General features: G+C 36.2%; 2 protein-coding genes across 2 annotated transcripts in view; one reads left to right on the top strand and one right to left on the bottom strand.

Annotated features, from left to right (window-relative positions):
• Positions 1–11537, bottom strand: part of LOC134804001 (uncharacterized) — a 29157-nt gene extending 17620 nt beyond the window's left edge. The window contains exons 1-5 of the mRNA XM_063776856.1: positions 11282–11537; positions 6573–6690; positions 6010–6183; positions 3024–3166; positions 2577–2771 (exon numbers count right to left, since the gene is read on the bottom strand). Of these exons, the coding sequence (XP_063632926.1) occupies positions 2577–2771; positions 3024–3166; positions 6010–6183; positions 6573–6690; positions 11282–11326 (675 nt within the window). The 5' untranslated portion in view covers positions 11327–11537. The remainder of the gene's footprint in view (positions 1–2576; positions 2772–3023; positions 3167–6009; positions 6184–6572; positions 6691–11281) is intronic.
• A 5422-nt stretch (positions 11538–16959) lies between these two features.
• LOC134803976 (uncharacterized) lies at positions 16960–22246 on the top strand. The gene is made up of 5 exons (XM_063776823.1): positions 16960–17040; positions 17541–17626; positions 19435–19509; positions 20069–20280; positions 21323–22246. Exons 1-5 carry the CDS (start codon positions 17002–17004, stop codon positions 21616–21618), a joined length of 708 nt encoding a protein of 235 aa, XP_063632893.1. The 5' UTR covers positions 16960–17001; the 3' UTR covers positions 21619–22246.
• Positions 22247–26675: the final 4429 nt, after the last annotated feature.

Below are 26675 nucleotides of genomic sequence, written 5' to 3'. Positions count from 1 at the left end.
CGCTTCAAACCAACTAAATTATCTTAATTTAATAATTAAATCATTTTTTATAGGTTACCAAGAAATGAACAAAAAAGAAAGAGTGCCTGGAGATGGAGATCCTGACCGACTCTCGGGAGCACTAGGGTAACTCGGGGCCGTGGGGTCGTTACTCCACAAGCTGCCCTGCGGGCTTTTTTATATCATTATTATATTTTTTATATAATTCGACATTAAGAGACCATATACTTACATATAGTTGTAATTTATAAAATGGTTAATGTATTGTTATTATTTTTGCTTGTATGTAAATTCAATGTTGACGTATAAAAATGCCCTTGTTGCCTATTTGCTGAATAAATGTTGAAGAAGTTGAACAGCGGAAGTCATTCCTTATTTTTGTAATAAAAAAAATGTTCTGAAGGTGTTTTGTTTTTTTTCACCCGTCGCTTAATAAGCTTGAATTTTGTATCGCTCTCACTTATAGATACGGCGCACCAAGGTCGAGGTGCAGTGCGGTAGTGTGTTACAGACTTTAGGGTTAGCAACACAACAAAATTGATTGTAATAGAGAGGTAAAGTCCAAGAAAAACACGTACACTTATTCTGACATCCGCTGTACTGCGCCATGTATTTTGCGGTCACTAAGTTGTCAAACGTCAACTTTTGAAAATCAGAGTTACCGCAAAAATCGCAATATGTATTGAGTAGTACAGCGTCATCTCGTTTACCTGTCAAATTTGAAGCACGAAATTGTGCTAGACTCCACACATCTTACTCAATCAAAGTATCTTTTCACATAACAATGTACTAATAAAGAATTTTTATTTATTTACTTACTTCCTATTAAAACATAAACTCCACAAATAATACATACTTAGTATTTTAAATAAAATGAGCCGAGAACGTTAAAAAGTTATCGATGTATCGATAAAACCTAGTAACAGTAAAAATCTTCTGGGCAGCACTAAAACCGCCATGTTTAGTTCCAAGATGACGTCACAGTGGCACGCATTATTCGTTGACGTTTCACTTCCATAGGTTTCATATTTCAGTGGTATTAAGCAACAAAATGCCGACCTGCGTTATGTTCAAATGCTCAAATTATCCGCGGAAGCGCAAAAAAAATGACGACGTCACATATCATTCGTAAGTAAAAGCTGAAATAATCCGTTTTTCTTCGGTTTAATCTTGAATCAAATAAAGCCTGCCGCCATTTTCGCCGGCTGACAGAAAGAGCTAAGTTTATGTTCTTATCAGCGAGAATGACAAGGACGCACCGACTGCGTAACATAGATTATCATAGCAGACGCGTCATGGTCTGTTGTTGTAGTTGCATTCATTGTTTGGTGCGTGTCGTACAAATAAGAGAAATAAATTTCAACTTTAATATTAAAGTTTTTTACTTGAACGCATTTTTTCTTGTAATTAAGTACAACAATTGGCAAATTAAAGATTATTATTGGCCATATTATTGTCCGAGTCGCGTCAATTAAGTAAATAGGTATATTGCTGTTTTGCTGTTTATACAAAGATTTTTTACTTTAATTAAATTGCAATAACATGAGATCAATCAAAAATAATATGTAATTGAAAGAACTATAACTAGTAATTAAATAGGGTATTCCATATGAACAAATCGTTTTGACAGTTCTAAAAAAGTAACTGATTTGACTAGTAGTAAACTTTAATGCACTGCACTAAAATGATTTGCACCTTCTGTCAAACATCTTATTCTTTGATTTTTATTCTTAATAAGTTTTACGTTTCGCGCCATCTTCACTGTTTGCCGTCGTGTTATGGTGGTATCACTGATTTACCAAATTCACGCGCAAGTGACAAACACTAGCCGTATCTTTTTTACTTAGGTATTCTTTTAATTGTGCCGTCTCTTTTACGCATTTGCGTATGAAGTTGTAAACAAATTGTAACTGATGCTGCCGTAACGTTGGCAGCATTGGTTGGCATCATTTTTTTCGCTTGATATGTTACTGTATGACGTATCTTGTATAAAAGATCATTGTTAACTGACAGCCTTGGCTTCATAGGAGTGTACATAAATAAGGATTAATACATAGGTCAAATCGTCGGGTGACAAGCAAAAGTCACTAACTAACACCATTGAAATTATTGGACAATAAACCGTGTTACAAGTGTAATAAAGTGCATTGTTACTTTAATTTTTTGATAGTACCTACTTAGTGACTTTTGCTTGTCACCCGACGAAATATTCTAATGCTTTTGTCTTTTTTTTTTATAGCATATTAGCGGAAACAATGAATCACAAGTACAACATTTAAAACAGTGCAGTTGTTAGCAGGGTAAGTGCTAAATAACAAGGACATCGGTTGCGTTTTTGGTACACAGTTCGTTCGTCGTTCGTCTGAGAGGGAGCTAACGATGTCGAACGACGAAACCAGCTGACATAGGTATAAACTCGTACGAGCATTATGAGATTATGACAAATTCGGCTTCGGTGAATATATGTACCTACCTGTACACTCACTGCCATTACCCTGCCAGAGATCGAGACAGAAGAAAGATTTTTAACGAATTGACGACACAGACCAGTAACGAGACTATCCCTTCTAACTTACTGAAGACGTGACTGAAGTCCGGTACCGGGAGCAATCCAGTATTGTAAAAATAATGAGCCCTAGATTGATCACTAAGCAGATGCCGAATCGTCCATGAAGGAGAGCCATGGTCCTCGATGCCCATTTCGTGCTGGGGTTATTGTTGCCGAAACCGCTGCCTACTCCATTTATGAATTCTAATGAATCCCTCAACGTCTGTTACAACAAAGAATATTATTTTAATAGGGGGACATATTCTTATCGGTTATTTTACTTCTAAGAGTAAAATTAATCATATACATTTCAGTTTGGTCCGCTGCGTCGGCACAAGGGGCGCGGGGCGCGTTGTCGACGCTGGGATAAAAATTGGGCACTTTGCGTCTTCGATTTACGAACAATCTGTGCATGCATATCCGAGCATGTTCAAGATAAAATACTTGTGTATATATTTATATTGAAAACTTTTTATTTGATGCATTTACTTACTTCTGTATGAAAAGAATCATTGATGTAGCATAATATGCCGACTATGTCCTCTAGGCCAACAAGAAAAGAAACTGCAACCCAAGGCCAGTGTACGTGGTTCGAATGGTGCTTTCTCCATCCTCCTTCTGAAAAATTACGGTACTATATATCTATATCTATTTATATATAGTTTTACAGAATTTTACAGTAAAAGTATTCCCTGAATGTGATTAACTTGACTCTAGCTAGGTTTACTTTAATGCTAGGGAAAGTGCTAGCTTAGCTTACTATTTAATTGTATAGGGTAAAATAGGCTTCTCAACATATTCAAAGATTTTAAAAATATTACAAATTAAATGAGTTGTACATTATCAAACTACACAACGGGACTTAATCGCGTATTTAAGTTTTAAACGTCTGTACGTGGTCGTACTGAGGGAAGTAGTGTCATAAGGTGCAAATTTTGGTATCGGATGAATTCACTTAGCACAGATGTAATATACGTAAAGCGAAGCTATTTGAGCCCGGTAGACATCCGCCACCCCCTGGCAGGTAGGCAGGGGGGGGGGCAGTCAAAGTAATTTGTAATGGATTCAAGCTTTCAACTCCTTTTTAACCACGTTAGAGGATGAATTTTTAAAAACGCTGAAATTACTTTTCTTATATTCTAATAATATGCACATATAAAAAGTTTCAAGCCCCACACTCGAAAAATGTTTTGATCTCCATACAAATTTTCAAGCCCTATTTCGCCACCTTAGGGGATGAATTTTAAAAACGCTGAAATTAGTTTTCTTGTATTTTAATAGTATATCTTTTAACGAAGTTTGAAATTCCTAGCTTAAAATAAAACATGAACCCCTTACAAACTTTCATCCCCTTTTTAACCCCCTTAGGAGTTGAATTTTTCAATATCTCTTCTTATCTCTTGTACACATTATAAATGTAACATGGTGTGCAAATTCCAACTTTCTAGCATTTCTAGTTTCGGCTGATAATAGTAATAGTTGAATAAAAAAATAGCACACCGATTTTGATTTATTCGTCAATATTTTTATTTTTTTCTATTAGACTGTACATCAAAGGTCTCAAGAATGAATTCCTCATGCCCGATTTATCTGGAAATGATACCAAACTCGAGGTGGTAGGTAAATAGAAGCCGATATGCGGCGTGTAACTTTGGATGCCCCCCTGCCTACCCGCCAGGGGGTGGCGGATGGCTACCGGGCTGGATTGGTTTAGTTTTACGTATACTACATCTGTGCCAAGTGAATTCATCCGATACCAAAACTTGCACGTCCCATACATTGGGTGACACTACTTCCCTCAGTATCGTGGCCGTGGTCGGTCGGTGGTACGTCGTCTATTGTGAAGGACTCTCGTCACTTTATATATATTCTCAAGGAAATAACGCTGGAACCAGATGAGGCAATGGTGAGCTTTGACGTTGAGTCGCTCTGCACCAATGTTCCCGTTAAAGAATGTCTAGAAGTAGTCAGAAGGAAACTGAGCGATGGGGGTATATCGGAATCAGTAATGGTGTTGCTGAGGAACTGCTTGGAAGGAAGCTACTTTTTATATTGTGGAAAGCATTACCTCCAGATTGATGGGGTAGCCATGAGTAGCCCTGTAGCACCGGTTTTGGCAAATATCTGGATGGAGCATATCGAAGCCAGTATAAACCTGCAGCCTTGGGCAGTGAAGTTGTGGAAGCGATATGTGGATGATGTTTTCTGTATTATGAAGGGTGGGAAGCAGGAGGTGGAGCAACTACTCCGATATCTAAATTCAATTCATCCGAAGACGAAGTTTACGTATGAATTAAAATCACAGCGCAGTTTGCCGTTTTTGGACGTGAAAGTGATTGGTCAAGTAGACGGAACCCTAACTCATACTGTTTATAGGAAACCTACACACACTGACAGGTATTTGAACGCCCTTTCTCACCACCATTCCCGTCACTTACAATCGGTGGTTACCTCGCTAGTAAACAGAGCACATTATTTGTGTGACCTTGAATATTTAAAGAGTGAGATGTCGCATATTCAGGAGGTACTAAGGAGAAACGGGTACAAGGTAAAAAAGTGGCAACCCAGACGAAAGGCAAGAGGAAACGTCCTGATGTCTCTAGACAGCCGGCACTTTTGCCGTATGTAAAAGGGGTAACGGATAAAGTTGGCACAGTACTTGGAAAGTACTCTATAAAGACGGTGTACACTCCTTTATCCAAGGTTGCAGGGGGCTCCCTGGTCGAAGGTCACCGAAGGACGTTATTCCGTTCCAGTCACCTGGCGTTTATAAAATAGATTGCAGTTGTGGTAGTTCCTACATCGGAGGAACTAAGCGCACCATAGCAGAAAGAGTTAAGGAACATATCGCAGCTGTCAAAAATCGTCAGGTGAACAAGTCTGCCGTGGCTGAGCATTTGCTGGAGTCAGGACCAAACCACTTGATTGAGCTGCATAACCCTAAAATCTTTTCCACGGATCGCCATTTCTACAGTAGAAAAGTGCGGGAAGCCATTGAAATCAAAAAACATTGCAATTTCAATCGGGACGAGGGTTTTAAGATCTCATCCACATGGAATCCAGTCATTAGTAAATGTAAGCGGAAACGAATATCGACAGTCGATAAATCGAATATCGTTAGTGTTGTGTGTCGACAGAGTAACATCCCTAGTGCGCAAAACGTTCAAACTGATAAACAAGACCAAGTGCGGGTAGTTCGAAAAACTCGCGCGGCTAGAAGATGTTGATGTCAACTTGAGCCAGTCTTCTCCGAGACCACGGGGACAACGCCGTCCTCGAAACGTCGGAGGTAAATCTTAAAACTTAAATACGCGATTAAGTCCCGTTGTGTAGTTTGATAATGTTTAATAATCGTGAAAGCTTAAATCAGTGTTAAATGAGTTGTAACTTTAAGTACTTACTGCACATGGGTAAATAGATATAAAATTATTATTTGGATAAATATGCATTTGATTACATACTGATTAGTACAATGCTTCCAGCTGCCCAAAGCACGCTTAATCCGATGCTAACGCAGCTGAATATAAATGCTCTGGTAGTGACGAAAGACATGGAGGCTATGTAGACGTAGGCTTCGTTGGCTACGCCCTCCAGGCTTTCCCCGATGTTAATATCGGTCCCACAACTACTTGGGTCTGAAAGACGATGTATTTATTAATAGTAGTAATATATATCAATAGTCTTATAATTTAATTTCAAGTTATTAAAAGAGCAAAGTATTGAAGATTGAAAACCTTAGTAAAGCCAAAGCCCCTCTTGTATGTAGGTAGTCTTAGCGAAGTGTTCGGGTAGTTGTTAATATCAAATACGTTGGTGAATGCACGTGGGTCTTTTAGTACATTAAATTAGTTTATGACAGTCTATTTTAAATATTGAATTTAGTTATTCATGATAATGCTAATCAGTTGCACACAACAAACCTTTGACCACGCCGTAATCATTTGTACAAAACTGTATCAGCTAAGCTGGCTTAGGTACTATAAGTTTAACAAGAGTAAATCTTTGGACATTGAAAATAACTTACTATGAAAATATAACAACCGGATATAAATTAAGAGCGGATACCCTCTAAGAAAGTTTATTACACAGTAATGTTGTGCGATTGCTATAAGTGAAAAAATGAATTGAATCAGCGCCTGCACCTGAAACAAGTAACCGACTAAATGTTAAAAACACGAAACAAATACACATACCTAAATATTAACAAAATGTTATAAGTCCTGTACCGAATAGACATTTTGTAACTAAAATAGTAGGTAAACAGAAAATGCAATTCGTCAATTAGTGTGCGTTTGACAAGTGCGGTCCATCAGCGCGGCAGTGCCATTGCCATTAATAGGTACCTATAGGTATGTATGTATTTATTCTGAGTGCTAGTCTTCCGAAATGAAGTAACATATTATTTAAGACAACTTAACAAGACTTGTGTTGCATACATATATTATAAATTGATAAATACTAAAATACCAGAAAATATCCATAATCCGGTAAGGGGAATTTATTCGTGTGGTGAGCGCGAGTTCCTGCGCATTATCTAATGCGCTTACCGGAATTCGACCCAGCACGTACTGCCAGGCCCTCCAGCTTCTTTGGGAGATTATTGTTATATTATTCGGGCTAAATCCCCATCAAGCTGTTGTAACGATTCCATTGAACAACAATTATTATCATTCAATAAATAATGGCGTATGTCATGAGCGGCATGCACCACATATAGAAGGTACTCGTAAGTACATGAAATTGCCCGACAAACTGTGACGAGAAACTCGATAAGAGATATAGATATACCCGAGTATCGGCACTTATCTTTATCTTACGGAGGTACATCTGAATTTGGCAGGTTCGGTAGTGATCCATAGTAACTCGAGATCCAGATGTCGGTGAACCCGAACACCAATTAGAAAGAATCACTGTCAATGAATTTTCTGCAAATTTTGGGGTTAACATTGCCAAAAATATATAACGTATAAATAATAAGAAACCTATGAGTTACTTTTAAAAGTTTTAGAATAGAAAAGGGTCACTTTGATCCCTCATAGCAGGGAAGAAAAGTGCCACTTTGATCCCTCCTAGCAGGGAAGAAAAAGCCCTTTTCCGAAATGGTGATGTGAAAAATAAATGGAAATTTATTTCATGGAACACTAAACGTTGATATTATATCGCGAGCACATTGCTGCGAAGACTCGTTTTGTGGAGAGCTTAAAACGAAAGCTTATAAATAAAACGTTATATCGAAAATGTAACTTCCTAAATGTATGCTTTATTTTCAGTTTTCATTTACTCCATCCATTGAAATAGTACTTAATTTTGTCTTACGTCAATTATTAACAATATGTTCGCTGCCCGTCATGCTAAAATAGTCGCTCATTTACTTATATTTTATAAGGGATTATGCGATGTTTATGCCATTATTGTTTCCACCTAGTCGCGATTCTACACAATATGAATTCCACGCAGCTGAAGTTTATCACGAGCGTTATTCTTCACAGTCATTATTTAAGCACAATCTTGACTCTACCTAGTAGCGATTCTACACAATATTTATTCCACACATCTGCAGTTTATCACATGCGTTATTCTTCACAGTCATTATTTCAACACAATCTTGACTCTACCTAGTAGCGATTCTACACAATATTTATTCCACACATCTGAAGTTTATCACATGCGTTATTCTTCACACAAATATATTACTATACAATCGTCGCAACTCTTATTAATGTTCGACATCGGTCACATTTCTGTTAAAAAGGCACCTTATATGAGTATTTTATTTTAACAATAAGGTATTAATACTAACTACTAAGAAACAGTTTTCATATCAGAAATAAACTTCACTGGCCGCAGTGGCCTCTTGTCAAAGCCATTGTCTTTTCCTCCATTCATTTTCCTCCATTTTTCCGGTTTTAGTAACTTTAAGCAGTAGAAATTAATTTATTTTGATCCGTGAACAATTGCGATAACGTCAAACAAGACAATGGCTTTGACAAGAGGCCACTGCGGCCAGTGAAGTTTATTTCTGATATGAAAACTGTTTCTTAGTAGTTAGTATTAATACCTTATTATTAAAAAAAAAATACTCATATAAGGTGCCTTTCTACCAGAAATGTGACCGATGTCGAACATTAATAAGAGTTGCGACGATTGTATAGTAATATATTTGTGTGAAGAATAACGCATGTGATAAACTTCAGATGTGTGGAATAAATATTGTGTAGAATCGCTACTAGGTAGAGTCAAGATTGTGTTGAAATAATGACTGTGAAGAATAACGCATGTGATAAACTGCAGATGTGTGGAATAAATATTGTGTAGAATCGCTACTAGGTAGAGTCAAGATTGTGCTGAAATAATGACTGTGAAGAATAACGCTCGTGATAAACTTCAGCTGCGTGGAATTCATATTGTGTAGAATCGCGACTAGGTGGAAACAATAATGGCATAAACATCGCATAATCCTTTATAAGTATCTAGCGACCCGCCCCGGTTTCACACGGGTTAACAAATTATACACCTAAACCTTCCTCAAGAATCACTCTATCGATAGGTGAAAACCGCATGAAAATCCGTTCAGTCGTTTTTGAGTTTATCGCGAACATACAAACAGACGGACGCGGCGGGGAACTTTGTTTTATAAAGTGTAGTGAAGTACAAATTTTGTCTTTTAATATAACTACATCTGATAAAACAAAGTCCCTTGCTGCGTCTGTCTGTTTCTGTGTATGTATGTTCGCGATAAACTCGAAAACTACTGAACGGATTTTCATGCGGTTTTCACCTATCAATAGAGTGATACTTGTGGAAGGTTTAAGTGCATAATTTGTTAAGGTTTTGTGTAACCCGTGCGAAGCCTTTTAGTACAATAATATAGACTCAGGGTCAAAATATTAAGGCAGGTAATTTACGTTTAGTATGAAAGCTCATTTTGTGTCATCATTATATATAATATATGTATAGACCATTTAGCGTTCCAGGTCCTTAAGGAACCACCTTTCTGAGTATGTAATGCAAATTTATCTATGATCTATGAATTTCTGGGGTTTCAATACGTAATTGGACCCGTTTCTCTTCTTCAGATACTTGCTCAATGCGTTGCATTTCCTCAAGGATAGTACACAATGCATTGCAGAGAACACAAATAGATAAGATGAACTTCTATGAAAAACTTATTATTCCTAGTCCCTCTAAGTTAAGGTTTGTGTGCGATGGAAATATGTAATTGTTAGACCCGGGGCGCTTCAAGAAATGTTGTAAAGTGGACGATTCATTTCAAAGTTTGGGGTTAGGTACCTACAAGTTTGCATAGGCAATGCGTTTGCGTCACTTTCGATTGCCATATTAAAAAGTTCACGTATCTTGTTATTCCCTGCTTTTTGTTTTCGTTAATGAGCCCCTGATGTGGATGGTACAACCAAGAGATGGCCATTTTTCCTAACATGTTTTTCTCTAATACTAGGTAGGTACTCATAGAGTCTTGCCATTTTCACTACCTAATCGGTGGATGTAGCACAGAGTGATAACGGCTCGATCCCACATCTGCCGCCATATCATTAGCGTGGTATTCGGCAGAGTACGTTATCTATGACAAGAAACTCTTCAAACCGATAAAAAATATAATCTATACGCGTCAAATATCTTACTAAAAATTCCCATGAGATCTATTAACATGTCAATTTACACGTGAAATATTAAATATGACATAATTCACGAGTCGTATCTCAACATGATTAAATATTTAACTAAATAAAAACTTAAATAGTATTTCATTTATAATATAGATAGCGGGGTACCGACTTTCTGAAATATGTATATTCTTTAGTAAGCGAAATGCAAATTAGAAACGGTAGAAAATAATCCTTATACTTAAGTGAGTAGTGTAGTGAGAGCTCATAGTCCTAAACGGTCAGCTTAAAAAAATTCAAATAAGTATATCTACTTGCAACTCTTGTTAAACAATAAAAATAAAATATAGAAGAAAATAAATTAATATTTTTCGCGTTGCTAGAGTGTACGCATAAAATGCACCTTAGGTACTATTATAGAGTCCAAAATTAAAGACTAAATCGTTAAAGACTGAAGGGAAGACAGATTCTGGCAATTTGCTTAGATTTATAAGCATACTTGCCGATTAGTTATTCTTTGAAAAAGCATTTTAAAATTATACAAATCCTAGTAAACCCTACCCTAATCCTAGTAAACTAGTAGTTTTGGTACTTATTGCAAATTTAATAGCTATCAAACATCTAACCGTATTAAACAGTTGCCTGGCTGGAAGCTTCTAGCAGACGGTTCACAGCCCGAAAATTGAAGATTTGACTACAAATTAATTATGTTGGCATATAATGTCCGTTTTATTTTTTCATTGCTAACTGAATATGTTTTAATTTATAAGATTCAATAATATAATGTGTTGATTGTGTTGTGATGAACTGCTCCTTTTCAATACAATACAAAAGGTTTTCCTTAAATCACTTCATTGTAATTATTTATACAAAAAAAAACTAGGTAAATAATTAAGTTTAAGTATAGAAAAAATATCAAATACTTAATAAATTTGACAACTTAATTTTGTTTAGATAATATTTTTTTTCTTTTCCTTTAGGTACTTACATACTTTTGAACGAATGTAATTTAAGATTTCAATGTTTTCCCAGCTTACTGCGTAATAATAATTTTCTTACTCTTAATTATTCGCGTAGCAGTTTTGAATATTAAATAGTTAGAGTCACATACCAGTGTATAAGTGCCGGTAAACACCAAGAAGTAGTAGGTAGGCATGGCTCGGCGTCGTCGTCAACAACAGAACAACGGAGGCGGTGCGGGCACACGCCTGCTGTGCAAGTCGACGCGTTAACGGCGACGGCGGGGCGGCATACGCGTGATCAACTGGTTAGATGCGTCCGCGGCGACGGCTCCGCGCGCTCTGGCTGCTGCAACCCACCTGCAGCCGTCGTAGCTCCTCTCTACCAGCGGTAATCTGCAATAGATAAACAAAAATCAAGCAGACCCGAAACTCGGTCGGTATTTCAAACATATTATTATATGTATATTATGCCCTGCTCATTACGATCACTTAATAACTTCACTGTGGGCGTGGACGTAGGACGTAAGACCTATATGATATCAATGAGAAAGCATCGCGCTCACAGTTGTATAGGTACGGGGGTGATATTAAAATCAAATTGGTATCATATTGCCTACCTTGTTTTACCTTGCATTTTTTCGTATTTTTACTATTAAGGGGCCGGTATATGACGTTTTCGATTTAGACCTCACTTTGTAACCATAATTTGTTCAATAAGTGTTTAATAATTGCATTAAATTACACGTAAATTTGTTCACGAAGAAACCGTGTACCGACTCTTTGTGCCATTATATTTTTAATTTGCTGTTATTCTCTACAAATCGACACTAAAAGTATCAAAAAATCAAAATATGGAGTTCCGTTTGAGACAGAAGCAAAACAATTTTGTCTTTGACAGTAATTGAATTATTGTATGATTATGAAAGCTAGATAATTCAGCTACCAATTTATTATCGATTTATATTTTTACTCACAAAGACAACACAGAAATTCAATCTCAAATGTAAACTTTGGAACAATTTCCATACATTGACGACATCACTCAAAATTCTTCTTCAAGTCAGATGCCCGTTGGGGCTACACCGGAGCACACGTGTACTTCTTCAAATGAAAATGACAGCTTGATTTTCTTGCTTTTGACAATTATATTGACATTAAATCATATACGCACACGAGAAAGTATACCAGTAGATAAATTGTATTTCAAAAAATAGGGTACATAAATATCTGCCTTCGTCTCATTTAAATTTGATTTGCTGTTATAATGGTTGAAAACCTAAGTAAACTATCTTAAAACAATACGATTACAGTCGAATTTAAGTATTATGTTCCTTCAAAACTCGCTTAAAATGAAAAAAGTTTAAAGACTCATCTTTACTGATTGGGATAAATTTTTATTATGCTGGTATCATTTTGCGTCAGTTTAAAAACGTATTTGACTTCTGTACGTCAATGAATTTTGATGACAATTGTAATCTTGTATTATATTATACAAGTTTTATCTTAAAATATTGCCTATTAACAGGAAGAGTTATGTAATTCGTATAAGTAATACCTGAAAGTCTTGTACCTAGATCTGTAATACCATGGATTGCGACGAATAAATGATAATGATTATGCCGTTCGTTCCGTCTATATGTATAATGCGTGTACGTGCTGTTCTCTGAAAGTACTAGCGAGTTTTTGCGGCTTTGGAGACCGAGATGAAGCTTACAGGCCAATGGCGCTCTAGTTATTGTTATGTATACCTATGTATCGAATGTTTTATAAATTACCTATAAAAAGCAATGTTTTATTTCGATTAGGTCTACATTTTGTGCATATTGCATATCTGAAGTATTTTCGTACTAAACTTGAAACTTTCGTTGAAACTAAATAAAATAATTATTCCAAATGTACAGTCGCCTGCAATTTATGTTACACAACGAAGGCCGCAAAAATATCTGACACGATCTTATTTGTAGAACCATAAGAACATGTCACATATTTTTGCGGCGTTCGAAGAGTAGGTACCGTCATTATCACCAACTTTGCCCGCTTTTTTTTTAAAACGAATTTCTCAAAAAACATCACATATGACTTTTTTTGCTAAGCACGTCCATTGTGATCAAACGCATCAGTTTATTTGAAAAAAATATATTTTTTACCCATTTTTTTGCGTTTTAGAGGGCGGGCAAAGATATCCGGGGTTTTCGCCAACATTGCCCACGTCAATTTGGTATTCAAATACAGCTCGTATGATGATGATGTCTAAGGATCACTTAAAGGTTTTGGGCAATCCTACCATTCCCTGTTAATGACTTAAATAGCGATAAGTGTAAAAACTTTAAAATAAATTTGCTGGGCAATGTTGCCTACCCGTTTTTGCCCATTTCCAAATAAGGCTCGCCTAAGCATTTTACAAAGGCTAGGGTTGTCACTTTTGAGAAAATCTGTTACAATAGTTTAATGGCCAAAAATATGATTTTTGTTGTGTTTTTCATTCGTTAACGGGATAAAACATCTAAATAAAGGATAATAAGACAAATTAAATACAGTATATATTTATAAACTTATTTTAGTGTACAAACATAACCTTCTTTTACTTGCGAAGTTGGGTAAATTAGATGAAAGTGACAACCCTAATCCGTTTTTGGTGGTGGGCAATGTTGGTATGGATGCCAAATTACCGGATTATTTTGCCCACCGCTAAAACTTTTGTGTACTTAGGCCTTTTTAGTTTAAATCTCAATAGACATAATCTATGCTTCATGTGTTATAACTCAAACCCGGAAATATTTGTCAAAGGGTTCTCAATTTTTTCTACTTGCATTTATTATTTATAAATTTTTTGCCCGCCGAAATATACCCTATATTAGACAACTCGCTCAAATCAAAATTCCCAAGTCAAGTTATGCACAAGTTTGGTATATAGTTTTGTCAGAAATATAACCTATATTCTACTAAAAATAGCAGGGTGGCCATAACTATTGTATTTTTTCTACATTAACGAATTTGTTTAAAATTGTCGTTTTGGGCAAAGTTTCCCTGGAGGCAAAGTTGGCGCTAATGACGTAACATATTATTGCAGGTGACTGTACATAAATGTTTCGGTGATTTTGAGATTATTTTTCAGGTTAGTTTACTAACAATCAAGTTATGCAGATACCGATTTCGTGAACGTATAAGTAGTAAAAGGTACCGCTATTGTTTAGCGATACCGATTATTTTTGAAGGTAAAACTATACCGGTTGAAATATAAAGATATTAAAATTACAGCAGGGACAACCATTTTTTATAGGTGTACCTAAACCATCATTGGCCGAGCGTTAGCAAAGGTCTCCGTTTCAGCTTGGGCAAAAATGCTTTTGTATGTTCTCCTTTGCAGATCACATTTCTCAACTGATTCTCGTGAAAATTTGTAAGCAGGTTCGATAGAACTATTCTGTTTCGCTTTATCCGCCAAAATGGAATTGCCACCCTGCTGAAACTTTATTTATTTAAATTCCTATTGAATGGATTTTGCACCTTATGAAAAACCGTATAGAGTAGTAAATAACATTTTACATCTGACTTAATGACATCTTGTTTTATTCGCTTTAATTGTACAAAACGCGTATCTCGACAAAGCAATATTAGGTAGTAAAACAGTCAACAATCAAATGAATTAAATAGGTACGTCACGTGTGACATGAACAGACAAGGGAAGCAAGATTAAATGCATTGTTTCTCTTTCATCTTTCAATGGAACGCTTTTACCCTCAAAGGAGGCTAGTGGTCAATACTAAACTAAAAGTCCAATCTTAAAAAAACATGATGGGTCACTGACCTGTCCCAGTAAAGTGAGGTAGTGTGCGTGAAGTGAGCTTGTGTGTGAAATGGGGTAAATTGACAGAATCTGAAATTTTACCCACCGCTACCGTCGCCTTAAGTACTTATGCTAACAATATGTCATATTGCCATTTGTTTTAATTTTTAGTCGCATCTGTAGGTAGGCATCGCAATACTTACGAAACGGAAAACTTTCGCGAGTTACGCGTCACAGAAAGCATTTTTTATACTATTTATTTTACTTTATTACAATTCCCGACGAAAAAAAATTCAACTATACAATTAACACGTATTTTTTAACGAATAAGTCCTCGTTAACACGAAATAAAAGGCTAACTTTCCTTGGAAGCCTAAAACCTCCAATAATAACCTCAAAATATTTTACCGCATTAAGGGTCGGTTGCACCAAACTATTTGTTATCGAAAGAGTTCGCTATATTTGATTGTATGGAAAGTTTCATAGTAAATCGCCGCAGCGCGCCAGGCGTTGATCAGTCTGTCAAGTGCAGATGGTGCACTGGCACTAAGAGTCGTTGGCTACTTCAGCCAACGACTCCCATCACGGTTATCCGGTGCATTTTTTACTTAGGTAGGTACATGAATCGAAAAAAAGACTGTGTGATTAACGAATACAAACGCATAATTGTATTCGTTAACAGGAACTTTTATTTACGGCGACAATATGCCGACGAATCTGTAGTTTTCTGCATGTAGGTACCTACGTGGGCTACTAGGCAATAAATAATCCACCAACATTTTAATATTTCTTAAAAAAGGACTTAGGCTATGCCTCTCTAATTAATTAAATTAAATAACTCCTTTAATTAAATAATATCCGGGAGACCGACCTTTGCTCGGAAAGCATATAAAAACTCAAAACTGCGCGTTTTCTTAGAGATAAGACCTAGCTAGATCGATTTATCGCAACCGAAAACCCCCGTATAGCAAATTTCATTGAAATCGTTAGAGCCGTTTCCGAGATCCCCGAAAAATATATATAAATAAATACATATAAATAAATAAACAATAATTGCTCGTTTAAAGTTATTAGATTTCGTTAAATAAATTTGCTGAGAGTCAGAATACAACGTTTTCAGTAGGCGGGTTCATATTTCAGCTTGAATCAGTTGATAAGGTAAATAGTAAACAGACAGGAAACAGGGCATCACGTTTGTATGGAAAAAATTATCAACTATAGCTTTCGCGGATTAATGCCTACAGCACAGAATACCTAAAGCTATAAGTATGCAAAGCCATCTCGAACGCGTTTTATCAGGAACCTGTCTCTCCCTTACTACCTCCTTAGTCTTACTACATCACCCTAAGTACTTAAGGGTTTTTTTTTAATGTAAGACTACAAGTACCTAGTACCAACGGCCCTCGCGAGGGATACGGGCGACCGTTGGACATAAAGCTATGGAAGATTCCCGCTGGTGATACGGGTAGGGTTGCCAGATGGTCGGGATTTGGCGGGATTTTCCCGATTTTTGCATGTGTTCCCGATTCCCGACGAAGTGAAAACTGTCCCGAAAAACAGCTTCACGTAATAAAACAATAATTTCATGTTCCGAACTGTCGTCGTCCGAACGAGCGACCCGCGTTGATAATTAGGTTTTTTTGTTTGTTCAAGATCTCAAAGAATTTATACATACAATTTTTTATATAAAAATACGTCTATGGGCAGAGCAGCAGACGTAGTGCCAATAATGTAAAATATCGTTGTTTTTAATGCAATTACTTTAATTTGAATGTTTTTTTTTCCCGACTGTAGTCCCAAAATCCCGAAAAATTGATATATTTTCCCGATATTAGCGCCTTTCGATCTGGCAACCCTAGATACGGGTAATCCATGGTATAATAATATACTCCTCCTAGTACTTAAGGGTTAGTACGGTGCCGAAAATAAGCGCACATGTGAAAAGCGAATAAACAAGTACCTACAGAACAAGGGGCAGGTGATAATTATGATTTACGCTTTGTACTAACGCCAAGATACTAATGACAACAGTAACACTGAATCGCGTACATATATATAAAACGATACGCGGATTTTATCTCAATGTTAATTAAGTACACCAGCGACATGGACGTCTTCCTGGTAAGTATATATATTGTATTGTTATACAGTGTGAAATTGTTATCTCTGACTGAACTGAAATTTGATTTTGATTGAGCTGAAATTACGCGTACTTAAATTCGGCGGTTTTATTCCGTTGACATTGTACTAAGTATGCTATCAACGAAGTTGATCTGATGATGTAGTCGGAAGGCAGTCAAAGGAACTACAGATGTGAATGATTGTTTTCCATCGTATTTTCTCGGAAACGTTCGTATTTGTCATGCTACTTCAGCTAACCTCAGTACTTTTTTACCGACTGACTGAAATAGCAAGACTCGTTCGTACGTTTCCGTGAAAATACGATGGAAAATAATTATGCACTACATCTGACTCGATGGACAGACCCAGACATGTAGACTTTAGGCTCATTACAAAAGTCTTAACATGTACTTGAATAGACATACAAAGGAGAAGAAGTAAAGTCAGCAATAAAAGCGTGCTTAAAAATATTCGTTGATAGTAATCTGTTTCTTTCTAAGGTACTACTTAGCGTCTTCTGTTTTCCTGGGATACTGGGTTTAGCGGTAGACCCATTGTCAAATCTTACTAATTCGACTAATGATATGTAAGTGTTTTGTCATTCCTATATTAAAGTGAACCCCTAATGTTATAAAAATGTTTATATAAGTAACAGGAAATTATTAGCTATAGGTACTTTTTTATGACGAAAAGCATTAGGTACAGACTCTGTTTTTTTTTTTCATATTAATACCTACCTACATATAGGTACAAATAGTTTCAGATATAAAAATGAAGTATGAACTATGATCTTGGCTGTGAATGTGTTAAAAGAGGTTATAGTAACAGCACCAGTCATGGGACATTTAAGAGGAAATTTGGAGTATTTATGCTATTTCCCTTGTACATGTAAATGGTCTTCCGCTTAGCGTGTTAAAAGATGAAAGTCCTATCCGCCTTTCATGTTTTAGGCGTGTTGTATTAAAGATACTGCAATGAGTTTCCACATAATTAACAAATTAAAACTATGCTTTTTTTCTCCAGTCATGGACACCAAAGCTCCAGTAATGGGCCCCCGGTAATGGACGTGGATCCAGTAATGGGCCCCCTATAATGGACATTGCTCTATCAGTATAAAATATTGAAATGGGGAATAAGTTATGGCAAAAAAATAAATTTTTGGTATAAGCTTTTATCGCTGAATGTATTTTTCTTTCCACAGCCAATTATTATTGTATTAGATTCATCGAGACAATTCTAATATACCCAAACACAATTAGTTAGGGTTTATTGCGATAAAGTTCCCATGGCCACCTCCTGTCTCCATCATCAGATCAAGTCCATGTTATCATAATATTGCATTATCATCCGATTTGCATACTTAATTACGTACTTACACAAAATTTCAACTGAATCGGAAATCGAAAAGTGGGTCAAATTCAGCTACCAAGATTTGACCCACACTAACTAACAGGGCAAGTTAAATAAAAGTTTGGAAAAACGATATTAATTTATCCTAAGTCCGAGAATACCTCCTGGTTGACATATTTCGTAACTACATTTTACTTCTGTATTGTTTAAAACATGAAATTATGGCATGGCAAGCATCATTATGTCAATTGTCCCATCATAGGAGGTATGCAGTTTTACAGCTCCTATAATGGGATTGGGCCAAATACCACTATTTTTTTACATCTGTGGAGTCACAAGATAGTGTGTTGTATACCTTATCTCATGGTAAATGCAATTAACAAAACACATTCTAGTTTTCATCAAGTATTAATTAATTAAAATTTAATAAATTAACTCACCTCTCTTAGCGAAGTTGTTAAGAATTTTTAGTGATATTTTTTTTCAGTGGCACGACAACTTTTGGGTTTACGCACATTTCTTAAAAAATAACCGAATTTAATAAAAATTCAAACATAATCAGCTCTAGGACTCTTATTTATGATACAAATATATCCAGTGTTTATAAACTACTTTTATATACTTATTTTAGAGGAATTGTGTTTTTTTGTCCCATTACTGGTTCCGTGTCCATTATAGGGTATACTACTATACATACTTACCTACATTTAAATAAATACATATCATAAAGTAGGTAATATAAGTAAAGAAAGAGTGGTAACTTCGTAGGTACATCAGTTTTCTTAGTAGTTAGTACATTTTTCGTCAGTAGCGACACTTGTGACATCTGGTGTCAAGTAGGGGTACTGATAGTTCTACTACTTGACGTTAGATGTCGACTACGAAATAACGCGCGTTTTGGTAAGAAAACTGATGTACGGAGTTACCACTCTTTCTTTACTTATATTACTCTATGATACATATTAATTTATAGAAATATTTATCGAAATATTTGAGCGCAAAATTGATATCTAATAGGTATCACAGCTTTCTGGTATTTTTCAGGTATGTAATTCATGCTACGGTATACCAAGTTGGAATTATAACAAATAAATCGGAGGACGAAATTGCTAACATGACGTAAGCCTTTGAGATACTAATTAGCGTTAAACTTAGTAGGTACACATAGGGATTTTTTTCGATTTGACATACCTATGTTCAGTCTTTTGAAATGAATACCTAGTGCATGTTTTCAATCCCGTTAAAAATATCATGTGTGAAATGTGCCAAAATCAATTTTTTTTGTGGTATCGTTAGGTATAAAATAGAAATACTTTATTTGGTGTAAAACATAAAACTTAACCAATAATTACATATTTTAATACTGGCACATTTTTAATAATAATGTTTCAGAGCCTCTACCATCAGTTTTAACATTGACATAACGCTCACGTCTACGTAATTTACTTTCTGTACATCTCGCTTGCACTATTGCTCGCATATGCGAGTACGAGCGAGATGCATAGAAAGTAAGTTACGTAGACGTGAAAGTATATGTCAATGTCAAAACTGATGGTAGACGTACTGGTCACCTGGGCAAGTCTCCCGGACTGCCCGTTCATTATTAACATAATTTGGGACAGACGAAAGTCAAACAAACATAATTTTAACTCATCTAACACCTACATGCTTGTTTCAGAGGCAATCAAGAAGCTTTGTCATTTTACCATAGCAACGGCACTGCTGTAGACTTGAGCGGCATTCCAGCTCCTCTGTTGACTAATGTGACAGCTCAGAGCGCTGTGGCCGTGGCGCCCGTGCAACCTATTGCATCCTCAGACACTAGCCCTTCCTTGACTGTTCTCGATCAGATCACAAAAGGGAAAAAGATCCCACTAGTTAAAAGATCAGGTAATGTATTCTGAACGTGCGCGCATTCTGCATTAGGCCACTGGTTAAAAGCTCTCCCATCTAGACTACACAAATCGCACTAGACAAATCGGCACTGTTCTGGATCTAAGGGCTCGGTTACACGTACCGAGTAGAGTGGCGAGACGGTAAAACGAAGTATGGAATTTTTACTCGGCCGAGTAACAATTTCGTACTTCGTTTTACTGTCTCGCCACTCTACTCGGTACGTGCGATCCTGGCATTAGTAATTAGTTTAAGGATAGCAATATGCTTGAGGCTTAATTGGACCCAAGTCCAGAATATGTGTTCCTCATACGTGCGTCTGCGGCAACGATGTGGACCAGTTGGCCCGTCATATGGCCTCTCATGTTCAAGAAGCGCCGGCAGAATGTTTTTAAATGAAAATTGAAGATAAGTTGCAGACCTTACGCGTAGTAAGAGATAGTGAAATCGTCCACTGTGAGCTGTGAGGGAAAACGTAAAACAGTAAGCTCGGCCTTCGCATTTTGGCATTTAACTTAAAAAAGTTTATATGTAAGGTCAGGTGGACATAGTTTATTTTACTTGGGGCCAGAGTAACAGTATGTGGATTCTCCACAAGTGTTACTTTGGCCCCAGTGTTTGACTTAAGCCTTCTGACCTTATAATGTTTTAAAGTTTGCGGTCATCCTGCAGTTTGGCTTTTGGCCTCGCTTGCAAAGATAGGGAAAAAATACTACATAGGTACTTTCGTGTCAACCAAGTACCTGACCTGTAGGCAAACAAAATCACTTATAATTAGGATAAGCTGCTGTTTTATTTGATTGCTTTAATTGGGTTGGTTTTTATTGGATAAGTACCTCAAACAACAATAAATTAAATACGGACAATATTATGTCGGTATAGAAACAATATTGCACGTAGTAGTAGAGGTAAGTCAATAGGCGGGCTTATCGCTAAAGAGCGATCTCTTCCAGATAACCTTTGGGCAGTGGATCGCCACCAAAAACTTTGGGATTTGGAACGTGATATTAAAACAAAATAATATGCTTCATGATTTCAGAATACTCTCTCCAACCTCTTGATCAGGAAATAATCGAGGCTGACGAACATGGAGATAAGAAACGTAGTATTTACTTAAACCTCTTCAGAAGATCGGTGGATAACTCCAGCATCAGAGGCCCGGCTATTAAAGTCGTGAAAGAGACATCCCTGATCCCGCCAGAAGTCGGCTTGACGTCAATAGGGTTGCCGGATTTAGTTGGACTCAACACCAGCGTAGCATCCGTCCCTCTTCCGGTACCTAACACTTCTGTTGTGCGTTACGCCAAAATTAGCACCCTTGTGAAAGCACTTTAAATATTTCGCTATTTTAAACCATTTTATCTTTAATATGAGAACAGATTACGCAAGACAAGTTATTTTCAATACGATTAAATAGTTACAATAGAAACGAATAATTGAGTAATACGAGTACGTACCTATAACATTCCAATTTATATATAGGTAAACAGTGTTTGGAAATTGATTGTATAGACATTCCGGCACGGACATTTCGTAGTTCGGTCCTATTTCATTGATTACTTTGGGACTAACTTTATAACTTTAAAGACAAGTGCTAAATAAGTTTATGGGATTCAAAGTTATTTTTTCCCAATATAGCAAATATAATTTTAATGTAGTTTTATTATGGATTTCGTTAGTTTTATTTCTAGATTTAAGTTGTATAATTTTCTGTTGTTCCGTTCCGATTTAAGTTGTATTAATGAATCGTATAGGTACAAATTGGCAGCTATATTTTGTCACCAAATTTTAATTTTCTTTTTATCAAGGCACCAGTAAGTTTTTTGTATTAGCTATTAAGTAACCTAGTTCTGTTAAAAATTGTTCCTGGTTCCCCGCGGTACAGGCAAAGCCTAGTGCGGAGACCCCTGACATAATCTGTAACTGTAACCTATATTCTTGAAAATAAATACTTTTTACTTTACTTTACTTTACCTAACTATGTATGTTTATATGTTGTTGAAGATACCCCACCGTAGTAGGTAAGGACCATAGAGATAAAGCAAAAAAAAAACTCATCCTTACTTTACGTGGACGTGATTCAAACATACATAATAGGTAATCTCAAATCTGTGTCGGAAACAAATATAACAAAACAACGGGTTGCACTCTGGGAGTGCCGGCAGAAGTGAAAACTCAATGACATTGTAATAGTTTTTCGATCTGCGGGCCGATTTTTTGTATTTTGTTAAATAATATCTCCACTACTAGGCATTTAAATTCTACTAATAGAATTGAAATCGAGTGGTCAATACTAATAGATTCCAAATTTCGATAACTCGTATTTCAAAAATTAGCATTTCGCCGTTTTCCACCAATTTGCGAGTGACGAAATCGAGCGATTGAAATTCAAAAATCGGCCCTCAGGTGACGTGTCCGTCTTACGAAGCGTCTTACGTCTTACGCTGTCGCGAGTTTAACATTTTTACCCATCACAAAAAGTGCACAGCGCCGCTAAAGAAGTTTTCACTTCAAAAAATCACGTTTTATTTTATCATACCCACATGAAAGCAGTTTTCTTTTTTTATAACGTTTTTCTTATGTCATCACTATGACGGCGTAATTAATATATTGATTAATTTATTTCTAAGCATTGTAACTGATGACACAGTTGGGCCAGGCTAACGCGCCATGGTATTTGCAATGACAATGACAAAGTGTGACAATGTCAAATTTCTATGAAAATATGATTCATACATAAATGTTCAATTTCTATAAAAATATGATTGACACATGACACTCCCTCACTTGGTTCTGTTCAACTCGGTGCTAAGTTAGCTTAGACGGCCCATGCCAAACTAACGATCTCTGAGCTAAGCTGAGCTAAGTCGGACAGACGGACATGGCGAAACTATAAGGGTTCCTTTTAAAGTCAACGACGGAACTCTGAAAAGCTTACCAGTATAATTTAAGTACTCGTACCTGAAATAAATGAGCATTTTGTATTTATTTAGCTTAGCATTTTAAATAAAGTTGTAAATAGTAGGTACAATGACTTTTTTAATAAAATACGAGTAAATTAATTAAAAAATAACGTAATTAAATCTGTATCTCGAATCATAAAAGGCTAAAGATCGTGTAATACGAGTATGAAAGAACCTAAGCAATATGCTTCCCAAATAAATAAACGTGTTGTGTACATTTTCTCGGCATTGTGAATTTTTCAGTAGTGGATCAATGATATCATACGTACATACTTATGTATATTTAGTACATATTACATACATTCTTAAATACATGTATTATTTACTAGAGCCTAACTTAGGTAAAATAGGAATGAAGTACTCTTAATTAACAAAGCTTAGATATGTATTAATAGATAATTGTAGGTATTGGACATTCTATAGGTATGTAGGTAAGTATATATTAGTTTAGCAACGTCGAAATAATAACTATGTACCTAGTTCTACGAACTACATAATCGATATAATCCATGAAGCCTAGATATATCTAGGTAATTTATTTTTTTGGTGTTTATTTCGCTAATAGGTAAGATGGAAGGGAAGCCGAGGCTATATTTAACTCTTTTCCAGACATGGTACGATTTATCGACCACACACGCGCCACTAAGTATTTCAACTTTAGCATTCCGATTTAAGATTCAAATTAGATTGCATTTTCGGGAAATTTGAGTTGTCTTCAAATGAATCATCAAAGGTGGATTAATTGGAATATATTTGGATGTTTCGCGAAAACCTTGTAGATTAGTGCGGCCTGAAAAAGGGTTAAAAGGGGTAAGTAATACAAGATATTATATCAAAAGCTATAAGTAGGTAAATGCTATACAGTCAATACAATTTTGCGAGATTTTGTGTTTTAAACATAGATGTAAGTAAATTGAGGTAGATATGGTACCAGGCGCACGATCGTGAGCCATTAAATATAGGTTCCGGAACCTATATTTAGTTAGTCGTATGGGTGCTTAGAGGATATAACCAACGGAGACGCCATGTCTAAAATCGTCGGTACAAAATAGTCTGCCGTTTTTTGCGGGGGAGGGGCACATCAAATGTATAGGTACGTCATGTCAGATAAACGTCAGTCCATACATATGGTTGACAAGTTGTTGACCATTGGCCGCCTATTTTCGACAGAGGGGAACGCCTGTTAATGGCGGCTCCATTGTTAATTACTCCGAGTATGGGTGACGCCAACCCAAGGCCTATTGACTTCCTTGAAACGATGTGACCCTTCAAAATTGTATATGTGTTGTCCGTTCCCAGACGAGATTGCCAGTAATTAACATCAAAATATTTTACTACAGCAACATTGCTAGAACTGGCTTTGTCTATACGATTTCTAGGAACAAATCAAATTATTTTATCAAATATATTTTGATTTGTATTTTATGAAGTAGTCATATGTAAATTATTATTTATTTTTTGATATATGTATATTATTATCTATTATATTTCAGTTTGTCTTTGTCTATGTTCATAAAATCTACGATGGGTAGACGTGCCTCTACCCTCCTTGATAAAATAAAAAAAAATCTTTGTCAATTGGCCTCTTTGATAGGCCTTGATTTGGGTCTGGCCGGTAAGAACATAGACAAGATAAAAGTCTGTAATGTCAATGCTGTCATTTAAGTCATTTAATGCAAAAATATCAATTTTGATATAAAACGATTTATTCACTTGAAATATATTTATTTACCTATTAATTTTAAAAATAAAAACTATTCATATGTACGAGCAACATATCTAAATGCGTCTTCGCACAGACTTAGTTAAATTTAAACCGTTGTCTCTCTTCCTTCCTTGCTGTATGTATCCGGCAATGGCGACTTTATCAACAATTCTTATCCGGATTATGGAAAGCCCTAATGTGTGTGTGGAAACCGTTGTAGTAAATCAGAAACAGCGATAATTTCAAGGTAAGATATATATTAATCTTTAAATAAAAATGAGCGTGCTAATTACCAAATTCAAATATAATAATTTAATCTTACTATCCCCGTAAGTCCCGCGGACGCTATATCGCGTCCGAAATTATAATCAAAATTCAACATAGATGTAAAACCCCACATTGTTTAAGCTGGTAACCCTAGGAATTAGCGACGTTAGTAATTAGGAAGATAGATTATATTGTTTAATTTTTTGACTATTTTGTTTTAGAAAGTGAATCAGCAGATGGCTTGAGCGTGAGATAATAATATAATCCTGGGCCGTCATATGATTTCTTGGAAAAAGCTCAGAAGGGCACGTATCTGCCGCATATCCAAACTAGTTTCCCGGTGACCAAGAACGCTGCGCGGAGCTGTGAAGCAGAAAATGTCCGATAACCGGATAGATGTAATAACAACTTGTAACCATTTGCCATATCAGTGTATGTATTCATATGTATTATGAAAATATTTATATCTTAATAATACGTAACTTTTTGTTACCTTTTATATTTCACGAATTTCTGAATATAGTACCTAATCATTATCTTTTAACGTATTTTTTTACTTATTTGTGAAATGCTAATTTAAGAGCCCAACAACGTGCACACTAGCGCCACTGCTAAATAATCGTGATTATTTAAATTTAACGACATGTATTTAAAAAAGGGGCCGCTACGGACTGTATTGTGTATTTAGGTACCTTTTGAATACATCAAACTAGATTTTATGTTGCTGGATTCGTCGATCTATGAGCTCAAAACAAAAACGGCCGTTTTAACTTTGGACGGGTAGATTGACGAATCCAATAACATAAAAACTAGTTTAATGTATTCAGCAGTGGCGCTAGTGTGCACGTTGATGGGCTCTTAAAAACCTGACCCCAACAAAAAAGAAAAAAATACAAAAAGAAGTTCCCTCTCTGGGATTCGAACCCAGGACCATTAGCTTCCTGAACTGGATTACTGCCAATACCCGCTAGGCTAAACGGGTTGTCAATTCTAATTACAATGGTATCCTACCAGAGCGCTAGTAGTATAAACGAACTTTTGAAAGGGACATTTTTTTGTATGGAGTTATCGTTCTTCTCCTAGTGAGTATTATATTCTTTGCGCCAACCTGTCAAGTTGTCAAAATCGTTGGATCAAATTTTAGTTTTGTCAACTATGAACGTCACACGTCTACATAAATAAAAAGGTCATTGGTTTTAAAGTTTTAAGCTTCGAGCAACACCGGCTTCCGACACATCGGAAGGGAGGGGCCCAAGCGATATCTCACCGTACAAATCTTTCTGCCATTTTTCGCGGGGGGAAAGGTGCACACAGTCGCACTTCTCACACACTTACATACAAAATCCAATCTGTAATGACGACACAAATACATAGAAAATGACACACGTCAAAGACAAATCTTGCAAACCTCGATCTCTTTTTGTGTACGGACGAGTGAAAAGTGTCATAACACGCAC

Source organism: Cydia splendana, chromosome Z, assembly GCF_910591565.1.
Source record: "Cydia splendana chromosome Z, ilCydSple1.2, whole genome shotgun sequence".
In the NCBI taxonomy this organism is placed as follows: Eukaryota; Metazoa; Arthropoda; class Insecta; order Lepidoptera; family Tortricidae; genus Cydia; species Cydia splendana.
Note: the sequence above shows the minus strand (reverse complement) of the source record. Positions and strands in the feature narration are given on the sequence as shown.

Coding starts and splice junctions, on each gene's coding strand:
- LOC134803976 (XM_063776823.1), top strand. CDS start 17,002: ATGTTAATTAAGTACACCAGCGACATGGACGTCTTCCTG. Junction 17,041..17,540: donor GCGACATGGACGTCTTCCTG/GTAAGTATATAT, acceptor TTTCTTTCTAAG/GTACTACTTAGCGTCTTCTG. Junction 17,627..19,434: donor ACTAATTCGACTAATGATAT/GTAAGTGTTTTG, acceptor GGTATTTTTCAG/GTATGTAATTCATGCTACGG.